This window comes from Aulonocara stuartgranti (genome assembly GCF_965226115.1).
Source record: "Aulonocara stuartgranti genome assembly, chromosome: 11".
NCBI classification, from domain to species: Eukaryota; Metazoa; Chordata; class Actinopteri; order Cichliformes; family Cichlidae; genus Aulonocara; species Aulonocara stuartgranti.
In genome coordinates this window covers 15,396,525-15,415,959 of record NC_138947.1, presented here as the reverse complement: position 1 = coordinate 15,415,959, position 19,435 = coordinate 15,396,525, and the positions used below count along the sequence as shown (strand labels likewise).

The 19,435-nt window shown below is 43.3% G+C and overlaps 1 protein-coding gene across 3 annotated transcripts in view; it reads right to left on the bottom strand.

Moving 5' to 3' along the window:
* The window catches only part of ddr1 (discoidin domain receptor tyrosine kinase 1), a 53,036-nt gene that overhangs the window by 7,723 nt on the left and 25,878 nt on the right, over positions 1-19,435 (bottom strand). The window contains exons 4-16 of one of the 3 annotated variants that reach the window (XM_082553138.1): positions 17,465-17,540; positions 16,319-16,471; positions 15,360-15,507; positions 14,168-14,270; positions 13,015-13,201; positions 9,763-10,012; positions 8,026-8,181; positions 7,369-7,431; positions 6,101-6,267; positions 4,902-5,109; positions 3,891-4,010; positions 744-1,045; positions 528-655 (exon numbers count right to left, since the gene is read on the bottom strand). In XM_082553138.1, coding sequence (XP_082409264.1) covers positions 528-655; positions 744-1,045; positions 3,891-4,010; positions 4,902-5,109; positions 6,101-6,267; positions 7,369-7,431; positions 8,026-8,181; positions 9,763-10,012; positions 13,015-13,201; positions 14,168-14,270; positions 15,360-15,507; positions 16,319-16,471; positions 17,465-17,540 — 2,061 coding nt within the window. The remainder of the gene's footprint in view (positions 1-527; positions 656-743; positions 1,046-3,890; positions 4,011-4,901; positions 5,110-6,100; positions 6,268-7,368; positions 7,432-8,025; positions 8,182-9,762; positions 10,013-13,014; positions 13,202-14,167; positions 14,271-15,359; positions 15,508-16,318; positions 16,472-17,464; positions 17,541-19,435) is intronic. The other 2 variants (XM_082553139.1, XM_082553140.1) reach the window with 2 other exon arrangements.

Sequence of the window (19,435 nt, the reverse complement as noted above, 5' to 3'; positions counted from 1 at the left end):
ACCTACAAGTCTACAGACACCCAGAAACCTCATCTAGTTTGTGCACATATGGCCAAAAAAAACCTACAATTAGTTCCAAGATAGAAACATGTCATTAGAGGTCACAGACAGGGAGAGATGTCTGCACAGTGATAGGCATCAAATAAGCAGTTGAATTCTCTTAATTAACTTTTGATCCACAGAGATCAGAGAGAGAAGCAGGCATTTATTGTAGAGGCAGTAATCAGCTCGCTGTCACCAGCGAGTGGCTTGTGAGTGATTTGTACATGAAAACAAGGTTTGCTTTACAAAAATGGCAACAAACTTCTACTAAAGGTTAACACTTCAAATAAAACAGAGAACCTGAGAATATCCAATGATTTGTTTTCAAATGACCACTAAATACTCCTTGATAATTAAGAAACTTATTAGGTTCAAGGACCTCAGGAGGAAGCGTGAAAGACAAGTTAGGGTGGGATAACAGAAAGAACAATTGTGAATCACACTGAAGCCAGAGTCCAGGCTGAGGCACATATGATGCTACAGACCTGGCGTTCTTGGAGGCGTCTGGGCGCAGTATCTTCACAGCTACCAGAAGGGGGCGACCTTTTCTCACATTGAAGGGGAACTCCAGTGTAGGAAGGTCCTGAGGGCTCTCGATTTCACACAGGTGTACCTTTCACCCAAAAAATGAAAAAGGCAGGCACTGTTAAAGCACACTCACCCTTCTACCCACTGGAGTTACTTTTCATCTCATTTCTCACCTCTCCAAACTGCCCCTCCCCGAGCTTCTCCTTGAAGATGAGACACTGGCGCGGCAGTTCTGGAAGCGGGGCAGCATCAGCTCCGGGGCTTGAAGAGGCCAAGGCCGGAACAGCGTAGGTGTTGTTGCCACTGACACCTTGCAAGCTCACGATGTCTGCCTCGGCATAGTGGGGGACGCTGGGGGGCATCGGGGGAGACACGGGCGGAGAGAGAGAAGGGTAAGGAGGGGACCCGGGGTAGGGAGGAGGCTCATCCTGTGCTGGGGGGAAACCTTTCTCCATGTCAAAGTCCAGACCACAAGCTGAAGAGAGGAGGAAGATGCAGAGAGGCTGGATGAGACTGAGAAACTACTGTGAGAGAAGAAATGTGTAATCAAATACATTTTAAAAACAGAGCTGTCTCTAAACAGTTTGGGAATTATTGTTGTGAAGGGATGGATTGGATCATTTGAGACTTGTTCAATAACGTTCAGCACATCTACTAGAAGAGTAAAACAGGCAAACTGAGTGAAATCACACACAAAAGGTGTTTTGACCTCACAAATTCACCGTTGTAAATGAGCAAATGATGGGCCCACACAGCTGTGCAGTCATTCATCTGCCTGGACGCTGAGCTAAAGGAAGAATAACTCAGAAACTGTCATCCAACAGAAATTCCAGCGCACACTGGGGATCTCTAGATCGTCTTAATTTATTAAGAGTCATCAGCAATCACAAATTTGTGAGCTCGTTTCTCACTGCGGTTGTGTCTGGTATGCTCATTCACACAATGCAGTGATGGCAGGGGAGACTTTTGCTTAAGCGGACACACTGAATCACCCCCATAAGAAATAAATCACGGAGGTCTGTGACGTGAAAGGCGTGAAGGTGCTGTCAAAATCAGTGACACGCTCCTGACTGAAGGCTAAACTTTCTTACTTAAAAAACCCCAAAACCCTTTCATGTATTGCACAGCATCGGTCTATTCTGCTTAGATTTAAACCTAATTAAAATGTGCTGCTGCGCTTACTAATAGAATTTAAACAGCTCTGAAATATTTAATTTAACAAGGGGTACTTTACATTCAACACAAACTCCTCTCATGAGGTTTCAACAGTTCATAAAAGTCAAACACTTGCGGGGAGTGTGGCCTTTGAATACTAAGTTGTTATATTTTTGTTAAAATAATAATGGGAACGATAAGAGACTTTTTAGTCCGCTTCAAGCTGAGCACCCACGGCCCCATGAATATTAATTATGTTTTAAACAACTGCTTAAATTCAGCATTTTGGACTTTATAATAATTAATGACAATTAAGTAAAAATTAAAATAAGCCACGTTGCAGTTCTGTACAGCTGTGATTGATTGCAAACAGCAGCATGCTAACAGGCTCACAGCGGCAGGACTAACATGTTAATTTTAAACAGGTAGCAAAACACAACGTGCACACGAGACTGGTCAAGATTAGTTTTACCGATTTTTGGCCATGAACCAAATTATTAGACAAATTAAAATTGTGACCAGATGACGTGAAGCGAAGGCATCACCGCATTTAGCCGTCGAGGCTAGTTTTATTGCGGTCCGTCCAATAATTAATGATTCAATCAAACCCACAAATGTGGAAGTCAATGGTGGGAACTGTGGAAGAGTCCAGGAACGACTGCAGACGTGGCGCCAGGATTACGATCCAGGACTGAGCCTTGTAATTAATTATTAATTCAGTGTTTTTAATAATGCTGCTTCTATTTATTAAAAACAGATAGACGTAAAGTTAAGAAAACAATGCTGTGATTTTTATTCTGCTGTGGATTGTGAAGACCAATGTAGGCTGACATTTAATTAAGCACCAAGTAGAGAAACAGAAAGACAGAAACTAGTGGGTGAGGTAGAAAAAATGCACATTGTTCTATTCAAACTTTGCTTTTGTGAAATGTCATTTGAAATTTTGAAAATAATAATTCACATTTTCTCTAATTTTGTCTCTAATACCACTTAGTACACAGCAACAAAAATTGTGACCTACTCAGAAGTAAGACGCTTAGAATTATTCGTCTGATAAAGTTTGTCACAATACTTCTTGTGATTTATGTCTTGTATACATTTGTCCTCTGATGTATTTTCTTTTTCTGTAAAATGAAGTTAAAAATGCAAGCTCACTAACAACAGTGAGCATAAATATTTGCAAACCAGCAAACAACACCGCTTGATCAATCATATGACGGTGACTCACTGCATTCAGCCATGCAGAGATGGTCAAGAGACCTGCTGAAGTTCAAACAGAGCATCATAATGAGGAAGAAATGTGATTTAACTGACTTTGAATGTGACACGGATGCTGGTGGCTGGTCTGAGTATTACAGAAGCTGCTGATCTGCTGGGATTTTCACACACAACCATTTCTGGGTTTACAGAGAATGAGCTCGAAGAGAGAAAATATCCAGTGACTCCTTTTTGAAGTCAGAGGTAAGAGGAGACTGGCCAGACTGCTTCAAGCTGATAGGAAGGCAAGAATAACTCAAATAACCACTCGTTATAAGCGAGGAGCACCTCTGAATGAAGAATGAAGAGAGAAGAGCATCTCTGAATGCACAACATTTTAAACCTTGAAGCAGATGGGCTACAGCAAGAAGACCACACTGGGTGCCAGTAGGGCACTTCTAAAGGCATAAAAAGGTGCAAACCTAATAAATTGGTCAGTAACTTAATTTCTCTTCATAAATAAAAGCTTTGAGTTGCTCAGTCACTCAGTGAAAGGTACAAACTACAGGGGGGGACCATCCAGTTGATCATTACAGCCATGCTGCTTAGTGCATCTAGCAGCAGCATGACTGCTAGTGTGACAGCTATGCTTTCAGCTTGGCTCAGCTCGCTGCAAGCTTTATAAAAAGAAAAAAGTCTGAGTCTGTTAGTCAGTGAACACTTTTAGAATTACCCAAGAGCCAAACCATCCCTTCAAACAAGCAATGAGTAATGTGAGTGGTGAGTGAATGAGAAATGAGTGGAGAGGTCAGACACATGCAAAATACACTAATTCTATGTAGGAAGAAATGTTTGTGTCTCGACTGCGACAGCACATCTGCCGTCTCGACTCAGGTAGTCACAGATGGATAGGTAGGTAATGAAGCAGGGGCCCCTCTTGACTGTTGGCCCAGTCTGAGGTCTCTTACCCTGGGGCACATTGAGGCTCTTTTCCCGAACCTGTGTGGAGCTGGGGACGACTAATGCTCTCGAGCCTTTTCTGTGATCTGGTAGGAGCAGGTAATGGGCTGGGTTGTTTAACAGCAAGGCTGGGAGTGCACACACACACACACACACACACACACACACACACACACACACACACAAGAGGATGCACGGGGCGAGGTGGGGTATACACAGGCACCACAAAGTGGATCGTACAACGCACAGAAAGTGGCACAAAGTACAAACACAGCAAAACAAAATACCAATGATTAGCATGACAATGTTAGCATATCCATCATAATAAAAGGGATGAGGTGGGGTTGCGCTGGCACATGGAGCACAGAACAAAAGTGCATTGCAAAAACAGGCAAGTTAACGTAACTCAGGCAACAATCAAACATAACAAGAACCAGTGGATAAAATAATGTTTCTGTTACTCGTGTTATTTCAAATTCACACAGGCGCCTAGTAAAGATGGCATGCCGACCTCCTGCGGTACAATGCAAGCAAAGGAATGCCTTTTATTTCTTTACTCGTCTTTTCCCCCCTCCCTTGTTGCTTTTCTTCCCTTTTCCCAGAACAATAGCTCTTTTGTGCCCCCTCTGTGCTGTGCATCTTCATGGAGGCCCTCTCCCTGGCAGGGTGTTTAGTTTGATTTACTTTAGCATGGTGGAACGTGTTGTAAAACTATTGTTTTCTTGACATTCATGCCACATTTTTTCCCCCCGTCTCCAAATGTGTTTGCTTTCTGATATGATAAACAAAGCAATCCATATAAACCACATACATTATTGTAGAAATTTACACACTGTACATGTGGAAGAGTGCATCGTTTCCAAGCCAGCTGCAAGTGGCTGATCAATCTTTGTCACCACATGTTTAGCATCAATCAAAACTAAGAGTGATTTCTTTGGATTGAGCAGCTACAACAGAAATCTTTAACCCCTCAATGAATCAAACATTTCCATCCATATCCTACATAACTGAATAGGTACCTGTGCTGTCTCTGTGATCTCGGGGCCGGAGCAGGGCGCTGGGCTCCTGATACTCCCCTTCTGCCTCTCTGTCGTGGTCTCGGTCATCTGGAAAAGTGTGGATGCGCTGGTAGCGACTCGAGTAGCTGTGGGTGTTGTTGATGACCACGTTGTCTGAGGGGACCGAAAGGTGAACCCGCAGCTCATCGCTGGACAGACTGCCTTGGGCCTGGGGAGGGCAGAGTATTCAGGCAATATAAATGCACCATCTGAGTCTCCGGAGCAGATGTGTGATCAAACCGTGAAAACGGGCACTGATCGTTACACAATTAGCAATAAATGTAAAATGATTCCCACTACACATCCAGATGGAAATGCAGAGTGTCTCTGCCAAAAGACTGGCAGTTGTTATCTCAGGATGCCATCAATCACTTAAAATTGGGTAAAAGGAACAGCTCAGGCTAATCACATTTCTCGCTTAGAGCCATTTATTCAGCAGAAAGTAGTTCCCCTTGAATCTGTTAACAGCAAAATTACCGTTTACCATTTTCGGTTCTCTAGAAAATTATTGTAATTTTTGAGGTTTTCAAGGCTTTCTGCAAAAGTAAACAAACATGTTTTAGCTGGAACGAGCGTGGGAAAAAACAAAAGTTTCAAAAGTTTGGCTAATAAAATCAGGACTATGTTTAAGAAGAAAAAGCCCACACTGCTCATTATGAGTATATAATGAGTTGGCTTTTCTGTAGAGCTGCTCATTTGAAGTATTACTATACTCGTGCACTAAAAGTATCCCACAGTGCACACATACTTTAAAATGGGCTGGATGTGGTGACCCTAAACCCTCCCTTACTTATACTGCAACACACCTGGGTTACTGGGGGCTTCCCATGATGCACTGAGTGTTTCCTTTTCACTTTCTGCATGTTTATACACCACTCTGCATTTAATCATTAGTCATTATTAACCTCTGTATCTCTTCCACGGTGTACCTTTGTCCTGTATCATCGTCATGTTGGAAAGTTTAACTGACTACACAGTAACCTACATAAAATTCCCAAAACAGGGAATAGGGGAACTGTGAACGAATGACTGACTTTGGATACAACCCAAGATCGGATGAATATAAACCACTTGGGATAAATAAGAAAATGTTTCATGAGCTGATCCTCCATGAGCGCCAGTTTAAAAAGGAATGCCATGTGACCCGAGTCTGGACCCACCTTTCCCAGTAACTTTTTCCAGTACTGCCTCCAAAGAATGACAACTATCACAGCCAGGAGCAGAAGGATGATGCCCACCAGGCAGCCAATCAGAATGGCTGTATTGCTGCTGTCGTCTTTAGCCACGGGAAGCCCCGCCCTTGGAGTAACAGCAGCAAACGCCGGCCCTGGAGAAGGCAAATAGAGGATGAAATGTTAGCATGTTTCCTTGATTTCCTAAAAGTTGCATGCGGGTCTGACGTCATGTCTATCGATCACCATGCAACACCGGGGTCTTCGTGTGTGGGTGTTTGTGAGAGACCGCACGCTGGTCTGAGTTAATGCTCTGGTCAGACTGCGAGGATTTGCTCTTTCGGCACAGTCACGCTCTCACTGAGGTCGCGGTTTCATCAGGCTTACAAAGCATCTGATAGGGATTGCCTGTGTGAGAATGCATTTAGTATGCCCGCTCATACCAGAGAGCTTCTCAGAGCCCGCTGCTGTGAGAACAGTATGTCAACACTGTTTGGCTTTATGCAGCGCTTTAAAGTCAACTATTAATCAGAATCAAGCAGCTATTTCTTCTCCTTTGAAGGTGGCGTGGCGTGTAATTTGAAAGATGAATGAAAGAGTTTCCTCGGTACAGTTTAGTGTAAACTTTTGCCCATAAACAAACTCTTACAGGCAACAGAGAAACTCATGCAATATGGTGCATAATGCATTTCCGTAGATGTGCGCACATAAATGCATATCATCAACAAACACACACCTGCGCCCACGCTAATGCGCGCACATTTACCACCAATTGATACATTACAATGTCAGATCAGAAGACGGCCCCTTTCTGTCTGTCACTTCAACACCATGCGGGTAATAAATAAACCCAACCAAAGCCCTTCAACCGCAGCCAGTAACGAGGACAAAGCAGCATACACGCCACAGAAAACCATTTCCAGCTTTCTAAAAAGCCTGTTATTGTCTAGCTGTGGAGACTAGAGCCAGTTCCCGAAAAACATGCAGTTTGTGAGACCACAGGAAGCCCAGTTGTTATTCATACATAAATAAATTTTACTATAGCTCGGTTAGTGTTTTCTCCTCCAGCTGTATATCTTCAAACCCAGGGGAGAGAGCCCAGTGCCAAAGACTGCCCCTGTAATCCTTCTCCCATTATACTTCATACTCTCTACCGAGCAATGGGACAGTTTTAAGATGTTGGAGGAGGGCCAGAGTGGATGGAGTTAGCTTCCCCACCCCTCTGATCGTCCCCTCTTCTCTTTTTTTCCTCTCACCTGAAAGCGTCCAGTTACCAGTGGTGTCCATCATGACAGCGGTGGTGGTGGTGGTGGGGGGTTCTGGAGGAGCGAGGGATGGACAAAGGAGGAAGGCATGAGAAGAAAAGTGATGGAGACTCAGAAGAGAGTGATGAGCAGAGGAAAAAAAGTCCTGGAAAGCAGAATTCTGCCTTTTTTCTTTTACTCTGATACAGCAATCTTTAAAGTTATTAAAAAAAAACCCATAATGAAACAATTGACCTTTAATTTTAAGCCTGATTTCTCCTTTAAATACAACACACTGTGTTAGATAAGGATCGGGCACAGAGGTTCAGGCAAAGAAATTTCAGAGCTCGTGATGACGACAGAGGCCAGTCAAACACGTGCCTCCTTTGGCGCTGCATGCCTCTGGATCTGCTTCATACGCATGACACAGATGCACTGCCAACATGCTTACACTCATGGCAACTGGAAAATAAGAGATAGGAGATGATAGAGAGATCAGGGGAATTAGAGATGTGGTAGAGCGCAGCATGGACCACGGAGGGGTAAATGAAAGAGCACGGCAGGTGATAAAAGGAGACAACAGAGAAGGAATGGTAAGTGGAAAGAGTGAGAGGGGAGATAAATGTTGGGGTGATGAGCAGAGGGATAGAGGGGAAGCGCAGGACTCACCAGTAGGCCCGGTAGTGGAATTGAAGGCACCGCGGCTCGATGTGGGAGCAGAGGAGGTGACATTAACAGGAGGAGGAGAAGATGATTTGGTGCCAGGAATCTTGGGAATATTTGGAGGAAATAAATCAGTGTCTGTGACATCCTCCTCAAACGGCTCTGAATAACCAAAAAGAGACAGAGGGGAGGGGGAGAAGTCAATTTAATGAAAATAAATCATGTTTTATGTGTTTAGAGGGTTTTGTGTGACGCAGCACACCTTCTGGTAGCCCTCAGCTGTGAGGAAACAGTGACTGTGGTCACAGCTGGTTGTTATTCCAGAGAAAGCCAATTCATTTCATTGGATTTAATTACCTTGTTTTTGACTGGGAACTGATCCTTTCCTTATCGATTAGCATGACTGATTGTGTTAGCTCACTAACCCTCGGCAGGTAATCAAATAACATACTCTGCTTTGTTTGCACAACACAGCCAGCATCTCGGTCTTGTAGCTCACGTATGACTAAATGTTAATGCAGGAGTCGACCGGGGAGCTGGAAGGAGTTCGGTTTGTGAAAGTTGACAGCAGAGGAGCTCTGAGCATACTCTCAGCTGCTGAATGCAGAATGAATGAGCGCCGAATGTTTATATGGACCCCCTAATGTGAGAGATAGACTGTAGACATACGTGATTAGAGGGTGTAAGGAACATCTGACTCTGAAATTACCTCTAAGCCAGCAATGCTAGCCCGGTGGATAGTTGAGTAACAGGTTATCAACCAGGCCGACCGCTTTGTGATGCCAGATGTGAGCCAGCTCTAACTAACACAGCATACAGCTGCATTTGTCGGTAGTTTTGTGAATAAAGTCCGTTACAGACTTCGTGCGACCTTTCTTTACGTGTCAGACGTTTGAACCAAACCTCATTTGGTCATTTATCACCAGTGTGGCTCGAGTCCAGCAGCAAGACGTGTCAGGCCACTGCTGGGTCCACTGATCTGAGCCACCTGAGTTTGGTGAGATAACTCGGCTGATTCTGATCCAACTACACCTGACAGTGTTTTTAACTAGAAAAGACAGCTTAATTAGTCACAGTAATCTGAAGCTGAGAGCAGAGGAGTCCTCTATCCGACTTTGACTCAGATAGGCATGAAACTCATCTTTCTCTGTTCGCCTTCATGCTGCGCCTGATTGTTGGAACCTAGACACAGATAATGAAGACAACAGATGGAGGGAAAATAGTCACTTTTTTAAAAATAGTGTTTTAGATCAGGTAGAAAAGAATGAACGCTAATTATGTTCACAGATGGGCTGCTTTGGGTTTTTAAAATTCTGAATAGGAAAGTACTGATAATGTCTCAGAGAATAGCATGATTTTTCTGTTCATGTCCAAAAGAGGACTCTCAAATGCTGAACATGTTGATCAGTTAAAAGGCTGAAAGCTTCACTCTAAAAGCCACAGCAGCTCCACTTTACTTAAATTTTACACTGAACACCTGAGGAAAGCTGATTGCTGTAGCATGGATGAAAATCCAATCTCTCACAGGTCGGTATTTTTTGGCTTTTTGTTTTGGTGCCATCTATATTTAGCCTTTCCCTAGACAAAGCTAAATCTCAGCTTGACTTCCACGATAGTGCAAGTTGCTAGGATATGTGTGATGTAAGCGCCTAGCGTCTATAGAAGCAATAACCGCCTGCCAGAGTGGCTAAAATACACATCTCACAGATGAAAAAAATGGACAAACTCAATTCTGTTTCCTACCAGAGAGGAAAGATATCTCGCTGATGAGCAGCCAACGGTCGGCAAAGTAGAATTTGCAGCGGAGGATCTGAGCCGGCCGGCCGCCCAGTGGGAGAGAGATGGGTCGTGACGAGGGGTCTTTTAGATCCTCGAGGGGCACAGGCAAGGTGAAGGCAGGAGAGGACCATGGCTGGAGGATGCCAGGCTTAAAAAGGCACTCCACTTTGCTGAAAACTCTGACACCCTGTGTGTGACGGTTATTACTGTGCACCTAGAGGAAGGAGAAAATTGTGTGAGTGCAGAGAAGCAAAAAAAGAAAGAAAAAGTTGCAATCAGTTACAAAATCTTTTCACTACCTATAGCTCATGGAAATATCTGGAAAACCTTTAGACCTTTGTCATTCATTATCCGCGGAAAGGCAGGAAGAGATTAAATTAACGCACATAATTAATGACACATTCTCTTTCTGTTGAGCCATAATTGCTTTGGCACGACTTAGAGCAGAGCCGGGCTGCAAATTAACAAAATTAGAACACAGGAGGAGAGAAGGAGGGTAGAAGAAAAGAAAGTGTATGACAGAAGAGAAGAGAATAGAGGATATATCTTCTCTGTTTTACAAGCAGGGAAAGGCCAAAGACTGAAGAATCCATAAAAGCTGAATTAATATACGAGGAGTCGTTGTGGCTGGAAGCGGAAAGAGGAGCTTGACAAGAAGAGACGAGGATGTGGGGGAAGATGGAGGTTGGTCAATTGAGGTCAAAAGTATAGATCTAAGAGACTGAAAATTAAGAACGAGATAGAAAAAAAAATCCCCTCTTAGAGAGCAGAGGCTGTTCTGACAGGTTAGCTGTAAACCTTACACACTGAAAGGCCAGCTGCTCTAACCTAATCCACGTGTTAAGTCTCTCTCACACACACACGGCGTGCAAGTGTTTCTGTTTGGAAAGGGGACAAAATGGGGTGTGTGGGTATGCACTGGAAGCTGGTGGTAGAGGTAGAGCTCTGATAAGTCAACAGAAATAAGGAAATTTACTACTCCTTCAGGGAATGCAGCTGCAAAAGCTTAATGTAAGACACACGTTAAGAAATCAAGGGATATATTTGTCTACGTCCACATGCACGGGCAAAAATCTTGGACAAAAAGGCCCAAAGAACAGAACAGAAACTTTAGAAAATGTGTAAGAAGTGCAGGTTATGGCTGACAAAATGTCAAAGGGCAGATTTCTCTTATTAAACACAGTTTGAGGAAGTGCGGTCTTCAGAGACGAGTCAAGCCAGAATCAGGTTCAGGTTCCCTCTCCTTGTTTATTTGACCTGTGTGTCTGACATATCCGCTCGGGCAGGCTAGTGTAACGCTGCGTGTCAGTTGAGGTTAGTGTATGAAAACGACTGGGGAAAAGGCAAGAAAAACAGGATAAGCGTAGGAAAAACACCACGAATACCGCTGGGAGAGATTTTTAAAAGGTAACAGAGGTAAACTGTGGAAAAACACGTGGAAAAAGAAAATAAAGATTCAAAAAATGTTCAGTCACTGTCAGGAGATTTTAGAGTAATTACTTGTGCCCTTTTTAAGGCATGCAGGCTGTTCAATCCACAGAGATGTATATGGTGCTTCTCACCCAAACCGACATTCCAGTCCGCGTCCAATGAGACAACACAGTTATAATTCAAACTGGGTTGCTTCACACCATTATCCCCCTCATTGCTCCACAAACTAACCCCAAAAGCCGCACAGACGCACAAACAGACTGTGATGCAATTTGGTGGCTCCCAGAGAGACGAGCACTGATGCACTGTCCCATCATAAACAATGGCACATTCAAACTAATTAAATGGCTGCAGAGCTATTCCAGTAAAAATGTTGCTTCCTGACGCTGCAGATAAAGGAACTTAGTGCTGTTTAAAAAGAGAGACACACAGACACATAACGGTGCTGATGGAGTTCGTTTTAGGGCCCGAGCTGCTTGGAGACAAAGGAATTTCTAAGCAGTTTCATCAGATGGAGAAATGGGACATGATTGTTTTGGGCTAATGAGATAATGAATCAACCAAAACAATGTATTAATTACAAATACTTCTTTGTCAAGTCAATGGCCTGTTCATAACACAGGAAGACAGGAAGACAGACACAGAGCAGTTAACAAAAGTTAACATTTTTGTGCCTTCGAGAAGCTGGACGCATCGAGGTGCTTCGAACGTTCAGACTGTAGCCCATAAAAAAGAAAGTTTGATTCGACCGCTGTCTGGTTTTCTCAACTTAAGTTTTGGAGGGTTTTTTTGGCAGACAGTTAGAAAAAAAGATCTTCATTTTAAGCTGAAAAGGATGATATGCATCAAAGACGCCCCATTTACTGAGCCGTGCTTTGAAATGTATCACACAGACAAAGAGACTCCTGTTGGATGGAAACTGTGGAGGGTTTAACTGCCAAAAAAATAAATATCAACTACATAAATACATTTATATGATCTTAAATGCACCAATCAATTTAACTGTTATATATAGAGAGAAATCTCAGTTTTAATAAGCTCCTGTGTTCCTTTCCCTCCTGGTACTGATTGCCCTGTTTATACATGTATGATTTTTCCTTTGTATTTTCCCTCATATTTATTCCCCAAAATGTATTTATTTTTGTGTTCGTTCTTTATGCATTTCTGCTTATAAAGGGGGGATTATTCAAAGTGTAACTGCACCAGCCAGAACAAAGCTATTCGTTTTCTACCAGCGGGAATACACGCAAAGAAAAAAACAATACAGAAATAAATCCATAAATAAATGAGTATTTCTTAAATTAATATTAATACATGGACGTGTGAATAAACAGGGGAGAGCAGGAGGAAGTAAATGGAAACCATTTATGCCACATTTTCTTTAATAAGTCAAGGTCTATGTTCAATTTTAAACTGTAAAAATGTAGATTTTAATGATATTTACCGACTCTTTCTTTCATTTACTATGGCAGTTTCACATCTCCATGAACAAAGTCCTGCCATGTCCTCTTAACCATTCACCCAAAACAAAAACACAGGAAATGCACTGAAATGTGACCTGATATGAGATTATCTCAACACATGAAAAACTGGTTTGCGATAAAATGAGTGACGATTTCTAAAGATGATCATTCTTACAAGGTGGATCTCCTCCAAGGCACAGACCATTGACTATCGCTTTTAGCCGCAACGGCATCTCTGATTTACACTATCTGCAGAGGTAACAACGCCCTGCACAGATTTATACACGCACTACTGCACACAAGCACAACTTCGAGTGCCTACCTGCATGTGGTGGAAGACTCGTGGCTTCTCAAAGTGGAACTCAATATCCACGCTGCCTTGCCCGAGGGATTCCCGGCTCCAGCCCAGGTAGTCATACCCAGGCCACACCCTCAACTCCTTAGTCTTTGTAAAGTCGTCTCCTCCCAGGACACCGTCACACAGCTGACCAAGCCCTCCAAACTGTATCCTGCACACAAACAAGCAACAGGTAGCTGTAGCTAAAGAGGTAGTGCAAAGTGTTGAAGTGTCCTCGGGCACTTATTGCATTGCTACTGAACCCCAAATTGGCTTTTGTGCGCACCAGAGGTTAAAAGAAAAAAGAGAGAGAGAAAAAGTGTATAATGGCACAGAATAAAGCACCAATTGTGTGTCTGAGTGTGGCTTTTAGAGCTCAGTAAGAAAAGAAAGTGCTTTGTAAGGACCCGTACATTTACCATTTAAAGCAGAAATAAAGCTGTGTGCACGAGGATGCACACACACTAACACAAGTTCAAACACAAACCTTAACCCCACTTCGTTTTCCCCCTACAAACACACACCTCAGCAAACAGCAAACACTAAGCAACAGAACTGGATCCCCAAACAGTTCCCCCCACTGCCGACCATATGAGCCCTCGCCCGTGCGTTTTGCTACGGGAGCGTCTGGATTACATCAAAAGTGCTACATCACTGGCTAACAAAACATTTCAGCCCCATTAAGCGCACAGCCCACGCAAGGGTGGACACCACCCCCATTTCCCCCCCTCCATGGCTCCCTACCAAAAACCTCACGGCCAGGAAACATGCCTCAAATCCCCGAACAACTAAAGAAAATAATGTCATTCCCTTTCGATTAGGCCGACTGGATAAACCTCATGAGAGGATTTGGCTTCAGAGCTAGCAGATGTGATAAGCACAGTTTTTGTTACTCCATTGATGAAGTCACAAATATCATCATGATAGCGCTTCACCCCACATTTCTGGGTGTCACTAATGTGGTGTGAATTGTTGTCATGATCATATTTCACATTTGCCGCTGCAGTGCCGTGATTTATAAACGAGGCCATGCCTGCACATTTCCATTAAAGCGAAATCCAGGCGTTTATGGAAATCCAGCATACTTGTGCATAAAAATGAAAATGGAAAAGATGCTCGGAGCAGATGTACGTCTTACCCTTGTTCCGTGCTCCCATCATAGGTGGAGTCGTTGAGATACACAGACATGCCGGGCAGCTGCATGACATGACCCACTGGAGCTGTGTAAGCCTTCAACCCATCTGAAACACGGCAAGACGGGAAGAAATATTAGTCGAGAGGTCCTTGAAACAAGCATTTTTTTTCCCGTTTTCATTGTGAGTAGTTCAACATGTACAGCGCCAACAGAAATCCCAGCTGCAGGGAAGAACTGCTACAGCTGGATTTCAAGCAGTAAAACAAACTAAAAGGCCATCCACCAGCGGAACTCGAGCCTCCTTGCCTCTAATGTACACCTAATCAGCCCACTCCCTGAGAACAGAGGTGACGTCAGTAACGCTGACTCCAGCCCGGTGCTTTGCTACCCAAAATAAACACAATTCTTCACATAACATATGTGCAGCACACCCTGATTGCACATAAACATGTGTCTTTAGATGTGAGTATTTGCAGGTACCGGTGTGCGAGTGCTTGAGAGCCAAGCAGGTCCAAAGTTAAAGCTAAGGAATAATAATGGGGTGACATTGTGCTGCCTCTCTAAAATCTGATATGGAATGAAATAAAAGGTCAAATATGTATAATTTGACCTTTTATTTCATTCCATATCAGACTTTAGAGAGGCAGCATTACATTGTGTAGATTCTGCATAATCTCCAGCCCGTAGGAAAAACGAAAAGGGAAAAGAGCCGAAAGCCACATTCAAGCATATTTCAGAGGGATGGTGTCCCTGAAGACACAGACCGGGAACTGGTCTTTTAGTGCCAGTGGCAGTTGTGATTTACTGACAACCCAGTGAGCGTCTGAGGGAGGTGGGTGGGGCAGGATAGGAGACATAAATACTCAGTGAGTCAGTGTTGTGCTTCAGCAAACATGGAGACCAACACCATTCATCAATATGGGGCTTCTTTTATTTGGCCAAATCCCACAAAGGCTGTAAATTTGAATGCCTCAATTCGATGTATGGAATGCATGGAAAAAAAAAAACAACCCACACACTTGTGATCATTACCATCTGATACAGGATCAAATCTGGGACGACAGCCAGCTAAGCCATCTTCACCATATGAAATATTTTATCTAAACTGGAGGGCACGCATCGCCTAGCACAGACAAAACGAGTGTTCGTAAAATCGGGGACGTTGTCCATCAAATCCACGCTCATACACACTCACCGTTCCAAAGGCAGCCATAGAGCTCCACCCGAAGACAAACGCTCATAACCCGGTCGGCGAGGGGGTAGAATCGCACCATGCGAGCCACAATGGGAGGTCCGAGGTCTTTCAGCACAACATCATAGGTGTTCTCATTACCAGACACCACCTAGGGGAGAGCAGTTCAAATATTCAATCACACAGCATGTTGTTCGCCTCTGCTAATAACTGTAAGGTTGAATAAATCCACACCTTAAGGCGCCCAGATTTTATTCAGAGTGCATTTTCTGAATTTGTTAATCCAAGAGGAGCTGAAATGAACCGACTGAACTTTTTCTTTAATACATAAAGGTGCAAAGAATGATTGATTTGAGAGGTTAGAGCCGCAGGCTGTTTTTAGATGAAACACATTAACGCAAAAAAAATTACTTCGGTTTGCAGTTTCTCAATATTTGTTGTGTGTCAATATAAGGTCCAGAATAGTAAATGCAAGTGAGAGCCAAACAGTGTAACCTTCCTTAAACATTTTGTTGTCGGAGTTTGTAATTCCCAAGCTGCCATGTAAGAGTGGTACAAAACACAGAGTACCATGTATCACCAAATCAAATATTCAACAGATGCAATAATAGAGGCTTTAAAAGAATATAAACTCTGCACATGCATTCGTTGCATTGTTCAGCCGGAAGCTTGGCTTAGTTCCAAACTGCTCAACTTCACAATGAATAATAAGTAAATCAAATGCAAATGAATTATACAGATATCTGTGATTAACACTTCATTTATACTCAACAGCCCCAGGATATTAAGTCGTATCCTATCAATAATGGAGTCGCCCTCAGCAGTATGTTTCTTGTGTTGACACCCCACTTGCTCATTTAATGACATTCAAACTGTTATTTCGCTCCATTTGTTTGTGACAGAAACAGAGGGATCCAGTTCATTTGTAATCAAGGCGAGGACGTGAGAAAAATCCCACTTACATCTTGGCCCCAGCGGTCCTTCCAGGTGATCCATTTCTCTCCATCTCGGGAATAGCGGAGCCGGTAACTGCGTGCAAATTCCTGACCGTGCCCATCAGCGTGGCGACCTTGAGTGCCGACCAGAGCCAGGAAGTGGAGTCTGCGCAGGTCAATCTACAGATGACAGATGATCATAACGTATGTCACTCAGAAAGCTGGAAATGCCAACAAGATTTAAAAGTACTGGGATGCTTCCAAACTCACCTACATTTACTCATATTGTTCAATTTCAATATATTTTAGGACTTATTTTCATATGCTTACGATAGTCTAAAAAGTGTGTGCTCAGAATGCAAAGAGCTGATTTGGGAGGATATCGATGACCTTGATGTAGAGAAAAGATGATTAGCGCGGTCTAGACTGACAAATATGTGTTCTTGTAGGATTACAGTTAAGAGCTTCTTCACCACTGCAATTTCAATGATTTTTAAAGATAGAAAGGAGAACTCATGAAGAGCATAAAGAGATCTTATCTGTCTTTCAGTATCTACTAAAAGCTGGGAGTGACACACGCATGCATTAGGAGAAGAAAAAGGAAAACAGCGACCCTGCTTCTGCCCAGATGTAACAAACACAACGACTGGTAAAATAAAATCCTATCTTTGTTGCACTTTTTGCACAACTGTAACAAACATCCATCCACCCGATTTCTTAACCTTTGGAGTCTATCCTAACTGTGATGGGTGAGATGCTGTGTATGGCCCGGACGGATCACCAGTCCATCACAGGGACTAACACAGAGAGAAAGGCAACCTTCGCATTCACATTCATTCATGTTTGTAGCTGTGGGAGGAAACCAGAGTTCCTGGAAGCAGAAAAAAAACCGCACATGCACAAGGAGAAAACGCAGACTCCACATTTTTTTCCTAAATGTTTAAACAGTATATTTGCACTTTATTATTATGCCCAACGAAACCTTATAGCTTCTGTAAAACCACCTCAAAGTAAAAATCTGTCTGAATTATTGAACAGACTTTTATAACGGTTACAAATGCACTCACACCTTGTTAATCATTAAATATCAATCAATACCTTTCACCAAACCAGCAGCCGTAGTGAGCAATAAGTGCACCTGCATATCAGAGCAGAAAAAGATGAGCATCCCACCTGAAGGTACTCTGATCCGCTGGGGAACACGGATCCTAATGGACACCACGCTCCGTCCCCCTCTCCAGTACTCAACCTGAGAAAGAGACGGAGATAGAGAGAGATGATAATGTCAGATAACAGTAAAGGAAAACAAACTGCAAGTTGTTTAAAGTGAAAACACAAATCGTAAGCTCACGAAATCCCAGTCCCACACGCAAACACTCGCACGCAGATAGAAACATGACTACCGGCAGACTGCATCAAATCCCCGAGTGCCGGCAGTGTGCAGAGGTACAAGTGAGAATTCAGCACAAACAGTCCAGTCCTCCACCAGCACAAATTGGATTTTACAGCAGCCAAACATTCACATATAAATATGACAACACTCTCTGAAAAAGAGAGAAAGATGCATAAAAACTGGAAATGGCTAAAGACAGAGAGACTGAGAAAACCTGCAGAGCCCTGTTATTACTGTATATTGATTTTTAGTTGATGTTGAATCTGTTTTTAATTTCACTTTAGGGTCCAGAGTGAATTTCCTGCTTTCAGTGTTTAAAAATGTTGGTTTCAGTTTTTATATATAGTTTTTATATGCATATATATTTATGTATTTTGCATTAGAGTTTGTTTATTTGTCTAGAATGTGGTTTCAGTTTTCAAAAGTCTAGTTTTTATCTTGAAATGTTTTTGCGCACTCCGTTTAGTTTAGTTAACCAACCTCATGGAAAAAGCAGAGAACACAAGCGGCTCATGAAGAGAGGAAACGAGATGAAAGGAGCAGAGTGAAAATTACCGGCTCCTCCACATTCTTCAAACCTCACAACAAGATCTGTGTGGTGTCGAGCGTCAGGACCAATCTTTGCTCGCAGGCCTGCCACGACCACACACGCACCAAAGGTTTTCACTCAGCCCAAACCCTAACCCTGAGAAGAAAAGTTCATAGCAGCACCGCGGAGCAGCCGCACGACGACCACAAATTTGGCTGTGTGCGACTCCGACTCGTACCGAGGAGCTTTGGAACAGACGCCAGGCCACAACCGCGCTCTGACCACCGTGGGGCTTCTCTCAAAATGAAAGCTGCTGCTCAGACCACCAAAACAAATCACTGGATCAACTCGGTCGCACTGACAGCCATGCTTGGACTTTAATCACTCCCGTTCTCCCCTCAGCGGGTGAGATCATGCTGCTGGGAACCACAAGATGATATCAACACATTAGGGCTCCACCAAGTGTCCTCTAATGGAGAGAGGATGAGGAGGGAGAGCTAGCGTGCACCAGCCAGCATGGATAACATTACAGAACAGCGCTCTGCCAAGTAACTCATTTTTCTCCCGTCTCACTGTGTGTCTGTCTTTTGATTCCTCCCTAAATACCAGCCAACTCTTCATTCGTCTCCCATTGTTCACAGCTCACTCATTCCCTCCATCATTTCCTCTCTCACTCCAACCAATAAGCTGGTATTCCACTGGCCAAGAGTAATCACCTACCAGCTCTGCATCTCTCCCTCCACACACCACCCTCCCTCAAAAACCCTGCTTTCAGATTAATTTCCCCCCTACCTTTCAGCACGCCATTGCAGCGATCCACCTCACACTTATTTTATTTATTTATTTTTTTTAATCTTCATGTCCGCTGCTCTCTCTGTTTTCTCTCTTTTTGGATCTCCCTGATGTGCCTTAAAAAGAGGCTGCACTAATAATCATTTCCACATGGTTAGACGCTCTGCCAAGAGACCCAACCCAGCAAGCTGATGGAGGCAAGTGAACCCAAACACACACATGCACGATCCCACAGATTACACGTGGCGGTAACATGTTGCAGACCTTACAGCCAGACAGATAAGGTGGTGATCTAATTACCAAGTAGGTTTTAAGAAGACACACACAAACTATCATCTTCCACCTTAATCTAATAAACCTGCTAAAAATTACTTTAGCACGGTGCCAACAGACTGAAAATAAGACAGCACATCAGCCTGGCATGAGCACT